General features: G+C 43.8%; 1 protein-coding gene across 1 annotated transcript in view; it reads left to right on the forward strand.

The window, feature by feature from the left end:
* Positions 1-12,910, forward strand: part of LOC125944217 (uncharacterized) — an 87,482-nt gene that overhangs the window by 20,085 nt on the left and 54,487 nt on the right. Inside the window, exon 2 of the mRNA XM_049664539.1 lies at positions 2,799-2,956. Coding sequence (XP_049520496.1) covers positions 2,799-2,956 — 158 coding nt within the window. The remainder of the gene's footprint in view (positions 1-2,798; positions 2,957-12,910) is intronic.

A 12,910-nucleotide genomic window follows, 5' to 3' on the forward strand; every position in this document is an offset into this window, starting at 1 on the left:
AATTTTTTTCATGGCATTTCCCTTCAACGCCAGTTCGATATGCCGTTCTTCGACTCTTATAATGACAGAGCTCCGGCCGGTCACTGCATGGCTAACTTGCTTACGAGGACGGCGTTCATGTTTCGAGTTCCAAGTCAATTCAACTTTTTTGCTTTGACATCAGCCATACTGTAGAATATATTTCAGTCTCTGCATTACAGTGTGGCAAAAATAATATGAGCTGCGCCAATATCGATATACTCTTCAGTTCTTGTGCGTCATCACATGTTTTATCTCTCGCAGTGGCTTTCTCGTGGCTGATAAAGTAATAAGAGAAAGTTCACCATTCCTGTTGAAATCATCTGTGGTCAGTCAGAGAGTGACACTTTCGAAGTGTGATTACCAATGATAGCTTTATCTGGCCCTCACACTGAGAGCAGTTGCTGGCGCTATTAACTTGACCTGATGAAAGAACGGAGCAGGTCCTTGTTAGCTTAGATGGTAGAGCAACCTCCCCGTGAAGGTGTTGGTGCCGGATTCAGATCTGGACCAAGACGTACTTTACTTCAACTGCGAAACTTTCTTTCTCAAAAACTCGTACGGGTTTCCTTTTTATGTTCGTGCTAAGAGGCGGGTGGATGCCATTTCTTCCTTTGAGAAAACTTTCCTCCAACTTGTGGGCTTCTGCAGAACTGATAGACAGGAATTATTTTCTGGACTTCCAGGACAGCTGTATGAAGAAACATGTGAGAGCGAACTCGGAGGCCTTTTGCTTAAGTATGCTTGCCTGCTTCAATATATACAGCTATGGAACACTATTGGGCTTCGCCCAAGTAGACATCATTTAACGGAAGCGAAACTTGTGGATCCATGGGATCAATGTCCCCCATTTATATTGCGCTGGATTGGATGATGTTCTGCAGCGGTGTCCTGAGAAGAGGCTCGCTCTCTGTTTGGCACTCTGCAATGAGATTCTGACAGTGCTGAAAAAGCAAAGTAATCTTGTTGAGTGAGTGCAAAACATATCATAAAGCTCCAATAGGCCGCAGTGAAGTAGCTCATGATAACATGATAACTGAAGGCTGCTTCCTTGAAGAGAAGTCTACACCTTTGTCTAAAAAAATCATAGGTAACACATTGGGCAAAAATAGGAATGAGAACTTGGTGGTTCATGCCAACGCCCTGCTTTAAAGGGGACGCTCATACCATGCATCCAACCCTCGGTACAAATCTCAAATAATACTGCTGCGATTGAATATGTTTCTTGATGTCATATTTTAGAAATCTTTCAGCTTAGAAAGTACCTGTCGCATAGTAATGAATATAATCGTAAATAGCACAGCACATTTAAGGCTTTCATTGCTTTATTGTTTGTAACATTAGAGAAAGCAAGAAAAACATAATTTTTTTTATATTGTATGTAAACAAAAGTACCTGGTGATTGCCGTAAACCCTGTACATTTTTTTCAGCGCCGGGCATTCTTACCTTACAACCACCGCGTCTGCAACGTCTGGATAATTGATTTTATACATCTGCTTCTGCATGACACTTATTATACTTATGCCGTACGTGGAAATCTGCAGCGCCGCTGGACACTTCTAATGCTACTTGACCAAGGCGCTGCAACGCAGCACCTCCTTGATGCTTATGCTACTTGTATTTTATTTATTTCATGTACAATACTGCTGTGCCTAATTCGATACATAGCAGGAGTGGGTACAAGATTTTGGTCCAAACAAAAGAACAATCACTAAGATTATACAAACAGATTAACAGTCAATATGATTAGGCAATTGCTCAATGAACTCTTCAAAAGGCAATGCGAGTAGCGAACCGTCCAAGTTGTTACAAATTTCAACTGTGAGCGGAAAAAAGAAATGCGACTTAGCTCAGCTAACCCTTGATCTGCAAAGCGAAAGCTTGGTTTAGCCTGGTTAAGTCTTGGTTTCACTTGGTTAGCCTTTGATTTAGCTGTAATTATTACACTTAGGTATACACTCGTCGATATAAGCCAGGTATAAATTATAAGCCGACAAGTCCAAGCATGTGGCGAGCCGAACGGCTAGCTCTTCCTCAGTCTCCGACGCTAGCTTTGCGCGCTTGGCATTCCGGACCCTCTCCTGTGAAGCAGTTCGCCGGGCGAAAGACGTGTATCAGACGCCGCTTGCGGCGTTGTGAGACGCCGGTAAGACGCCGCGGGGTGGTCAGACCATAGAGAAAGAAACGTAGCCAGCTGCGGCGGTTGCTAGGCAACGGCTCAGCTCGCGGTGCTGCCACCGGCCACAGCGAAACGTCGAGAGTGCGGCCAGCGTAGCTTTGGCTACAAAAGAAATTTTAAAGCAGTCTATATGTGTCCTGAAAGGAACTATGTTTAGTGCGTGGCTATGTCGAGTTGCGCATGCGCTAGGATATTTGAAAGAGAAGGGTGCTTGAATGCCGGGTGACGTGTTAATGATCTTGTGAAGTGAATAAGACGGAGGTGAAGTAAGATGACCTGTTGCAGCAGGCAGAGGTGATGGTTTACAGAGTAATGCATTCAGTATAAATATCGGTGACAGCTGAGATGGCGCTCTTCCACGATAATTGTAGTGCTTGCATCTAGAATTTTAATATTCTTTCGAGAGGAACAATGTCACGTCATCCAATAAGAGAAGCTAAATGTATCGAACGTGCCCGTATTCTTGCTGAGCGTTTTATGAAGCAAAAGTGATTGTCGACAATCACAACATCAATAACCCGTTCTGCTGTTTGTAGCGGTGTTAAGCAACATGTCAAAGATGTTCAGTTTTCTTTAATGTTGTGTTTGTATATGTTTTAGTGCTTCGCAATGGAGCAGTCGTGGCACCAGGTGTACAGAAACTTCGAGGAAGACCCTTACTTGGGAGGCAAGACCAAGTGCATTAAAGGGACTCACACTGGAGATCTTGTCGGCGATTCAGCGGTGGTGATATTTGAGTACCCACCTGACGGAATCATGTAAGCCACAGTTTCTATTCCTTTGAAACGACGCCTTCCAAATTTATTTCAAGCTTATTTAGGATCTAAGTATTTAGCTATAGTTGTTACAGTATAGGAAAGCTCGAAACTATTATGTCGCTGTTGCTTTAAATCGCCATGCGGAACAGTGGCCGATGCAGTCAACGTGAAGTTACAAGGTGTCTTTGTTGCCACCTAAAAGTAGCACTTATAAATTCACATCTCGTTTTCTCCTGCCTCTATATTTAAGTGTGGTGTATGAGTGTCTCGCCAACTGTACTTTCTTTAACAACACCGGCGTTTTAATTTGCGCTCAATGGTGACGCTAGCTTCACAACAAAATTTTTCATTTTTGTTTAAAATTTGGGTTCAGCGCATGACAGCAAACATATTTTTTAATGAAGCTATCACGCTTGTCTGTGTGTTGTGAAAGAAAGCCTAGCAATCTCTGCTTTGTACGGCTAAAAAAGAATGTTTTGCTTGTCGAAACTGTGGCGCACCAGCTTTTAGCAGCGAAGATTTGACGCTATTTATTGTTTTCAGACTGAATCAAAATAAGAACACGCGTGTTAAAAATGAGTCAACTCCAAGACATCAAAAGCAATATTTTTCACAGTTACATTTTCTGAGGGCTGCTGTAGCGTTCCAATCCTTGGCAACTTATTTGTAGCCTATCCTGGCAGAGAGCGTTCCTGAGAGCTTAAATATACTAATGTACTTGGAATCTTCAGGTATGTCGACAATTATATCGTTATAATTAACTGTGACCAAGATTATTAGCATTCCGACTTTTTACAGCGAAGCTGTTTATGGCTAGGGCTTCGTGGATTATTCGTGTCCGTCAAAAAATGTGCGTGTGCAAAAACTGAGCAGCCGAATTTGATGGAAATTTTATTCTATTCAGATAATCTCGAGGCCGTGAGGCGTTACAGAGAGGAGTGGTAGTGTGAACAAAATAGAATATATACGAACTATATAGGAGAAGATACACTTGGTTTCAAGTTTTCTTCAGTTGCAGCTTTGAAGGAGGAGGCAGGTGATTCCAGTCGATGCTTGTTTTTAGAGCAAAGGATTCGTAATAACGTTTAGTACGGCAATTCGGCACCCTAGCTTTGAGATGATGGTCCACGCGCGATGATACAGAACGAGGGGCTGTGAACAGGAGTTCTTTCAAATTTTCATTGAAATAATAAATTTTGTGAAATACGCATAGTCGGGCTTGGCGGCGTTGTGCAGAAAGATAAAGAATATCTGAGGTGTTTTTCATCTGCAAAACAGTGGAATGGCGTGGATAGTTAGATTGTAGCGTGCAGAACGATTTTGAGGTGATTCTAGCGACGTGCTTAGTGATCTAATTGGGGGATCCCAGACAGATGAAGCATATTCTACCTTGGATCGGGCTAGGATCTTCTACACTGCCAATTTTAAGAATTTCTGGGGCTTTGGAAAAGTTCCGGCGAAGGAAACCAGGCATGCGATTGGTGTTGTTAAGTAATGTATTCGACGTACAAGTTCCACGAAAGATAATTAGTGATGTGAACACCTAGGTACTTGTACGAAGACACCGTAGTTAGAAGGGAACCATTAATAATATATGAACGGGGATTAGAATCGATAGCAGACCACGTTACTCTTATTGATTTACACTTGTTAGGATTAAGTTTCATTTGCCAAGTGTCGCACCAACGAGAAATGTTCTTGAGATCAAAGTGCAATATGTAGGCGTCAGTCTGGTTACTAATTTTCCTGTAATGTACGAAGTCATAAGCAGATAATCTGTGAGAGAGCTGAAGTGGAGAGATCGTTGAAGTAAATGAGGAAAAGAAGGGGCCCGATCACGGAACCCTGAGGAACTCCTGATACCACTGAAGAATAATGGGAATCATGTTCAATAGCTATCACATATTGTCTGCGATTGGGTAAAAAAACACTCTATTTAATAACATTGACATCAATATTAAGCGTGTTAAGTTTGAGGAACTGTAGTTTATGGGACACAGTGTCAAAGACTTTCGCAAAGTCTAAAAGAAATGCAATCTACATCTAGTGAGTCTAAAGCCGATAACAAGTCATAAGTAAACGCTATGGATTGTGTTTCACTAGAATGGTGTTCTCGGAAACCATGCTGAAAACAATAAAAAAGTGGTTATTCTCGACAAAGGTAACTAGATGGCAGTAAATGACGTGCTCTATATGTTTACAAGGCATTGATGTTATAGGTATGAGTTTGGTAGTTTAGGGGCAAAAGACGTCACCCGACTTGTGCACCAGAGTCTCCTTGCCCATGCACCGTCCAGTCACCCGGTATCATGTTGATGTGTAATGACTGAGTGAAAATGGAGGACAGTATAATAAAAGAATATGTTTCAGGGCAATTAAGAAATTTGTATTTAATACTATCAACACCAGCGGATGACGACACTTTTGCATGAGGAATAAACTTTCGTATCCCGACCCAGTCAACAGTATTACGCTTCATTTGAGGAAAAAATGGAGGAATTAACGGCGGAACGGTAGATGATACGTTATGATTAAATGGACAAAAAATTGTTGACAAGGTCACAGCACTCATGTTTTGGCACAAAGAACCACGGTCAGACTTCAGCCGCATATCGTCCACTTTGCGACACTCCAGAACTTGCGAGGGTTAGTATACAACAAATTTGAGAAAGTCCTGTGAAAAACTTGTCTTTAGCATCTCGAAGGGCTTGTTTATACTCTGAGGTGACAGCAAGATAAGCAGACCACCTGTGTGGGTCGATAACAGCTTGGGATTTGATCCCGCGACCTTGGGCTGCTAAGCACGAGGACGCGGGATCGAATCCCGGCCACTGCGGCTACATTTCGATGGGGGCGAAATGCGAAAACACCCGCGTACTTAGATTTAGGTGCACGTTAAAGAACCCCAGGTGATCCAAATTTCCGGTGTCCCCCACTACGGCGTGCGTCATAATCAGATCATGGTTTTGGCACGTAAAACCCCATAATTAAATTGAGAGCGGCTTTGCAACTGCGAAAAACGCGTTTTTTCTTGTTTAAAAGCCGTTTTAAAGATGCATTGAATCACGGCGTTTTCTTTACACTGGGTTTTCTACGAATGTGTATATGTTTGTTTGTAAGTTCGGATAGCGAATTTTTAAATAATAACCAGTTTTCCTCAACGGTTCTTTCCCAGAACCTTGGGAAATACGCGTCTGAAAAAGTTTCTAGCTCAATGTTAATTGTGTGGAAGTCCGCTCTGTTGTAGTTTCGAATAAACTTATATTGTTTGGATAGGCGGGGTGAACACGATGCCATAGTGAAATGTATCACTGAATGGTCACTTAACGCTGGTGAAATCGCTAGACAAGACGGCTTGCTGAGAGGTGGTTATTACTAGATCAAGTATATTAGCTGATGACGATGTAACACGAGTGTGTTTGTTGAGCATTGGGGTCATAATAAATGTGGCAGCCTAATCAACAAAAGCAGAACACTGTGAAAAACCTGTAGTACAAAGTAGTGTAGTAAGAAAAGAGCTGGACCATAAAATTCCAGCAAAATTAAAATCACCGTGAAGGAACAGTAGTGCATTTGAAAATTGATCATATATTTTGTTTAGGCAATCAAGCAAGTCATCGCAAAAAGTAGTAGAAGAGTTTGACGGTCGAGAACAAGCACATGAAATCGTATCTCTGTGATTGAGGCGAATAGGCGTACAGATCAGCTCAATGGCCGATTGCATGGGGATTACGTAAGAATCTAAATCGCGAGATACTGCTATCAAAATCCCGCCACCTGAACGATCACAACGGTCGTGCCTCTAAACTATATAATAATTTGCCCAAGTAAAGAGCTCGCAGCCGTTAATCTTCGCAGATAGCCAGGTTTCGGTCAAGACGACGACATCAGCGCAGGAAATGTTAATAAGTGAGCAAAGGGCGTCTCGTGTTTTTTTTTTTTTTTTTAGATGCGAGAGCAACTAATGCTCGGGGCAGTGTCCGTTCTGCGGCGTCCGCACCCATACTGCGCTTGCGCAACTCTCCCTCATTCTCCTCTCCTACGCAGGTGTGCGCTCTCCTCCTCCCCTCTCCCGCTCTCCGCTACAGGCGCGGCGCAGCAAATCATTGCATATAACCACGGTGGAAGAATATTTAGGTGTTGACACTGCGCGCGAGCGAGCGTCCAGATTATGTTCGGCCGTGCGCGGGCGCACCGAGTGCGCCAATCTGCGCGGGCGCACCAACCGCGCGGCCGCACCAATCTGCTACGAGCAGATAGATGGCGCCGCGGCCAGCGGACCCAGCTTAGCGGCGCCGGCGGCTTGGCATTCCTCTGCCTCCGCTAAATTTTCGTTCATAGTGGCGCCAGTAAAACTCAAAGCGCGAAGGAAATTCGTTATTTCAGATTAAGGTGATAAGTGTACCAGGCTGTATGCTTTGCTAACATGAACGTATATTGTGCAGGGCGTGAATGACGGGAACACGGATCGATCGGGCAGCATTCAACGCCCACTCACATTCCGCTCGCGCGCACATTTTGTTGCGGCCGATCTACTCATGCATACAAGCATAAAAAAATTAAAGCGTAAGCCCGCGTGCTACCCCTCGATCAGAAGAAAATAGTGACTGCATCGGAAAATTAAAACTCAGAAAACCGTTCAAACATCGTCACGCGAATTCAGTGCGGGCGCGATATAATTTAAGAAATGAAACGGCGCATGCTTGCGATATGCAACGCACTAGAGCAAAGTGGGTGTTCATGGCTAGAACCTATGATGAGAAAGCACATAGCTATGTAAAGAAATCTTTGAAAAGATAATTTATCAGGCGGGACGAAGGCAGGCGTTTTATCTTGGATTACAATATCACTAATACAGTTTACCTTGTGAAAATCTCTTTTATTTCAATTCCACTTAACATAGACTGTGTATATTATTCATTTGGCTTTCATCGCTTGGGGAGCGAGTGACTCTTGAAGGATCTAAGAGGTGACTTTATTTTTTCTTAAATTGCATATGAGAATGTGCCAATGTAAGCGTATTTGACAATGCATGCTACAGCCTGTCCACAAATACACTTATACCCAGCACACGATAATCTCAGACTTTTTATTTTTTATTTTGCAAACACAGAATAATTAAAAAATTGTGCATGAAGCAGCTTGATAATTTTAATAGAGGATAGCCTTCCCAGAAGCTTACGCTCTCATACACTCCCACAATGCAAAAATGTTGAATAAAAACATGCAAGCGTGTAATATACACCACACGCGCATTGTAAAAAACATTCAGTATCCAGGATGGCACAAATTTGAAAATCAGACACACATCTGCACAGAAAACAGCAGTATTTTACAGGGTGCACAAAGATTTAAAAACATGTAAATGTCACGTAGCTGAACAGAACCAAGGTAATGTTGTTTTCCGTCCCTTGGAGATACTGAGATTATATTTTTACATTTGGCCTAATTACATGATTAGTCCTAATTAATTAATGAACTTCTCAAATATTATAATTATATTAAAATTTTCAATGAGAAAATTGGAGAGCAACATGAAAGACTCCCGATACAGCTTTCTATTACTCAATACACGCTACGTAGAAGTATTTTTCCGAGCGTGAAAGAAGCCCTCGAATGCACGCAAAGTGCCTCGAGGCAATTTTGAGTCTATTCGCGGGTTTCTTTCACGCTCGGAAAACACTTTTATGTATCACGTATTGAGCAACAAAAAGCTGTATCGGGAATTTTTTATGTTGCTGTGCAATTCTCTCGTTCACACTTTTTCATCTAATTATAGCATTACAAAAGTTGATTAATCAGTTATGAACATAATTATGTAATAAGTCGGAATGCAAAAAATAATCTGAGTATCTCCAAGAGACGACAGAGAACATTGCCGTGGTACTGTCCAGCTATGTGACATTTTCATATTTTTAAACCTTGATGCATGATAGTTAAGACACCCAGTATATATCTTATACATGCAGCAAAATTTGCACAGACTGCTGTGGCACACAACAGTTTTTGTGGCACACAGGAGGTTATCTCTTCCGCAGCTGCTTTCGAGGTTTATTTGACCGTGTGAGGTTCTTTGGACCGTTCGGAAATAAGGTGGGAACTGTATTTGCAGACAGAACAGGGCTCTTTGGCGCGTCAAGTAGCACCATTTTATCGAGCTCCGCGTAATATGCCGTCGATATCATATCCTCTGAAAAATGCTTGGCGCAAACATGGTCGGTAGGCATTAGAGTTCGGTCTGCCCTCAGATTTACACGGCGCCACTGCTCTAGACGACCGCTGTCGGAAGGAACTTTAAATAGAGGCACACGCTCCGCACAAGTTCGGTATCCAGAATTGCTGTTCGTGACAAAGCACTTTCTACCCATTTCAAACTCTCAGAAGGCCGCTTCCACCTTGGTCGAGGGCCCGTGGCGATAATACACAAGCACAAGATGATGAAAGGCGCGTGAACAAAAAGTGTGCCTTCAAAACAGCACGGCCGCACATGCAAGCACAAGGCGCATAGACAGCGAAGCACGCGCCTTCCCGCCGAGGCTGGTGATGATGATGATGATTTATTAGCATCCCCTTTGAACGGGGCGGCGACAAATAGTCACCTAGCCTGCTTGATTTAATCAGGTATACTATACATGTTCTTTATCTAGCATTTTTGTATACCTCTCATTATTTTTCTTTTTCAAAAATTTACCTTGTACCGCTGCCTAGGATTTTAAGAGATCAGGTCGTATCCATCTTTTCCCTGCTTTTTCTCCACCAGTACTCTAATCGTCTCTTGCTGATCTCTACGGCTGATCTGTTTATGTTTCCTTCCACTTTAAACCCAAGCGCTTCTGGGAGTTGCACGTTACCTACGGTTCTCGCTGGGTGGATCCCGTCGCATTCCATTAGGATGTGCTGAGTAGTCTCTGGATCTTTACTGCAGCATACACATGTCTCATCTAGTTCCGAAGATTTGTTCCGATATGTTTTCGTCCTTAGGCAACCGGCTCGAGCCTCAAATAGCAAGGCACTGCCCTTTGTGTTATCGTACAGATTTTCCCTTCTAATTTCTTTCTTGTCATTCTTGTAAATCTCCATTGTCCTTGTCGTTTCAATTCTTTGCATCCAATTCACGGTCTCTATTTCTCTCACTTTCTTTCTGATGACCCCTGGTTGTCTATTTACAGTTTCGATTATCCTGTACTTGGTTCCCAACTTCCTTGACCTCTTCCTCCATTCTGTGTCCACGCTTTTCATGTAGAGATACTTGTGCACTTTAGCCGCCCATTTATTTTCATTCATGTTACTGAGCCTTTCTTCAAAACTAATTTTGCTTTGTGCTTATCTGACTTGAAAAGAGGCCCAACCCATGTCACCATGCACTGCCTCATTTGTCGTATTACCGTCTGCTCCTAAAGCCAACCGGCCTACTGATCTTTTGTTAACTTCGAAACCCGCCAATATATCCGATTTTAAGCATATAATGGCATTTGCGAATGTTAGCGCTGGCACCATTACTCCTTTCCAGATTACACGCACCACCTCATACTTATTGTGGCCCCACAGTGCTCTGTGTTTCATTATTGCTGCATTCCGCTTCCCCTTTATTTTCAGATTATCTTGGTGGTTGCTTGAGTAATTCTTTCCTTCGTTTATGTGTACGCCGAGGTACTTATATTGCTTCACTATGGGTATTACTTGCTGTTGAATTGACACCACGAAGTTACTCGTGTGTTCATTAAAGATCATAATCCCTGATTTCTCTGTTCTAAACTTAAGGTCTAGATTTGTCGCTGCGTTCCCACAGATATTCGCAAGTATCTGTAAATCTTTTTTATTGTCCGCTAGTAGCACAATGTCGTCTGCGTACATCAGTCCAGGGACCTTCTGTTGCACCATTTGTCCATTACGCATGTAGGATAAATAAAAACCTAATTCGCTGTTTTCCAGTCGTCTTTCTATGCCCTTGACGTAAAGCGTGAACAACAATGGTGACACAGGGCATCCTTGCTTCAATCCTTGGTGAATTCCCACCATTTCATTTCCTTTTCGGCCTTCCCATGCCACTTGTACTTGGTTGTCTCGATATATCTCCCTCAGCAGCTCCACGAAATCGTCATCTATGCCTTCGTATTGAAGAATATCCCACAACAATTCCTGGGACCGCATACCGCAGCGCCCTCTACGACGGCGCCGAACCAGCTGCAACCAAGCCGAACATAATCTGGACGCGAGGGAGCGGCGCTTTCGCGCGCGTTGTGGGGAGAGTGTCAGCACCTCTCCTTATTCTTACACCGTGCATATAACTCTCTCTCTCTCACTCTCTCCCTCTCTGTGTAAGGGTACGCCGGTAGGCGGCGCAAGTGTCGCGGCGCAGTATAAAGCGCGTTTCGCTGTGCTTCCCTCAATATCTCTCTGTGCAACGATGTGCGCTTATAATGCGAAACGCCATCAACAACGTCAACGTCGGCGCTAGTTGCAGCGGCAGCGCCACCGCCGCGGAGCAGAGGAAGGCCTCTGGAAGCCGGGGTTGTTGCGTTCGGAGCTTCGGGCACAGCTGCAACGTGTGCGACCGGCTTTGGTTCGACAACAACCTGAGCAAGGTCGGGAGCGTCCAGAACGAACGTCAGCGTCGGGGCAAGTCGTGAACGTTCTGATCGAACTGCAGGAACTCGTGCAATGACTACCCAGGAACGTTCCCGACGACGCGGCGTTCGACGTACATATCAAACGAAAACAACCCCGTACAAACGTCTCCTCTCTTCTCAATACATTCTCTCACTCTAACTTTCATTGGGTTGTGTTGCCAAGTGAAACGAAACGGAAACTCGATACGCAACCCCCGCGATGCTTTCGCATCTCGGGGGTTGCGCGATTTTTTTCCTGGAGTTACACCTCCTAGAACAACCTTCCACTGCTTGAATCAAAGAATAAAAATCATGAATAAACAGAACACAGGCCCTAAGCCGCTTCTAGTATCAAGATTAACGAACACAAACATTATTCGGTCGTGTGCTCTTTTGACTTCAGCTAGGCATTCTTGAGGCAAAGCGTAGAAATCGCCCTTTTCAATATTTTTCAGTGTGCCAAATGAAAAGGAAGCAGTCTTACAAGCATAGAAGCCATATATTTATCACATGTGTAGATCACGAAAGGTTTCACTAAGTTCTAACAGTGTTACTTAATGCCTATAAGGGCCTATGAGTAAAGTTACACCTTTACTGTGTTGTCGAAAAATACCGATGGAAGTACGCCTCTACTACCAAAGAGCTCCTCATTGGTGGTGGTTATAACATCTTTATTGAAAATCATGGCGGGGTTTTAGGGTGGCTCCTGATGGGGGCGTCTCGGACCCCCTCGTCTTAAGTGACGATATTAAGTTGTTACCCGAGATCGGCGGCAGTCCTAACTAAGGCCTCCCAGGTTAGTTTGGAGGGGGCTGGGAAGAGGGTATGTAGGGGAGGAACACCCCTACCTCCCCAGAGGTTGTGGTCTTGTGTTGCCAATTAGTCCATGTTACAATTTTGACATATGGGGTTAAATTCCACACTGGTGACAATCGCCAATCTGTGTGGACTGAGAAAAGAGTCTCTCTGAAGCTGGCGAAAGACGGTGGCCTGCGCTCTGGTAAGGTCCCGATGAGGCGCCGGGTAAGTGCGCCTCATTTCTTTATACAAGTTTGTGATTTCATTATATGTGGTCACCATCTCACCCTAAGAATCCGAGTCGGAGAGGCGCGCCTCCCGGCTTGTTAACCCTTGGGCGATGCGGTGCACCTCCTCGTTCCCAGGATTTCCGGAGTGGGCGGGGACCCATACTAGATTAATAACTCTCTCCGCTTTATAAAAAGTGTGGTAATAATTGTTTAAGATTTGCTGCATAGTTTTGTTAGCAGTGCCTTTACTGTAATTTAAGATCGCGCTTTTGCAATCGCTCACGATTGTATAAACGAGGTCGTTTGTGATGGCTAGA

This window comes from Dermacentor silvarum, chromosome 3, assembly GCF_013339745.2.
Source record: "Dermacentor silvarum isolate Dsil-2018 chromosome 3, BIME_Dsil_1.4, whole genome shotgun sequence".
In the NCBI taxonomy this organism is placed as follows: Eukaryota; Metazoa; Arthropoda; class Arachnida; order Ixodida; family Ixodidae; genus Dermacentor; species Dermacentor silvarum.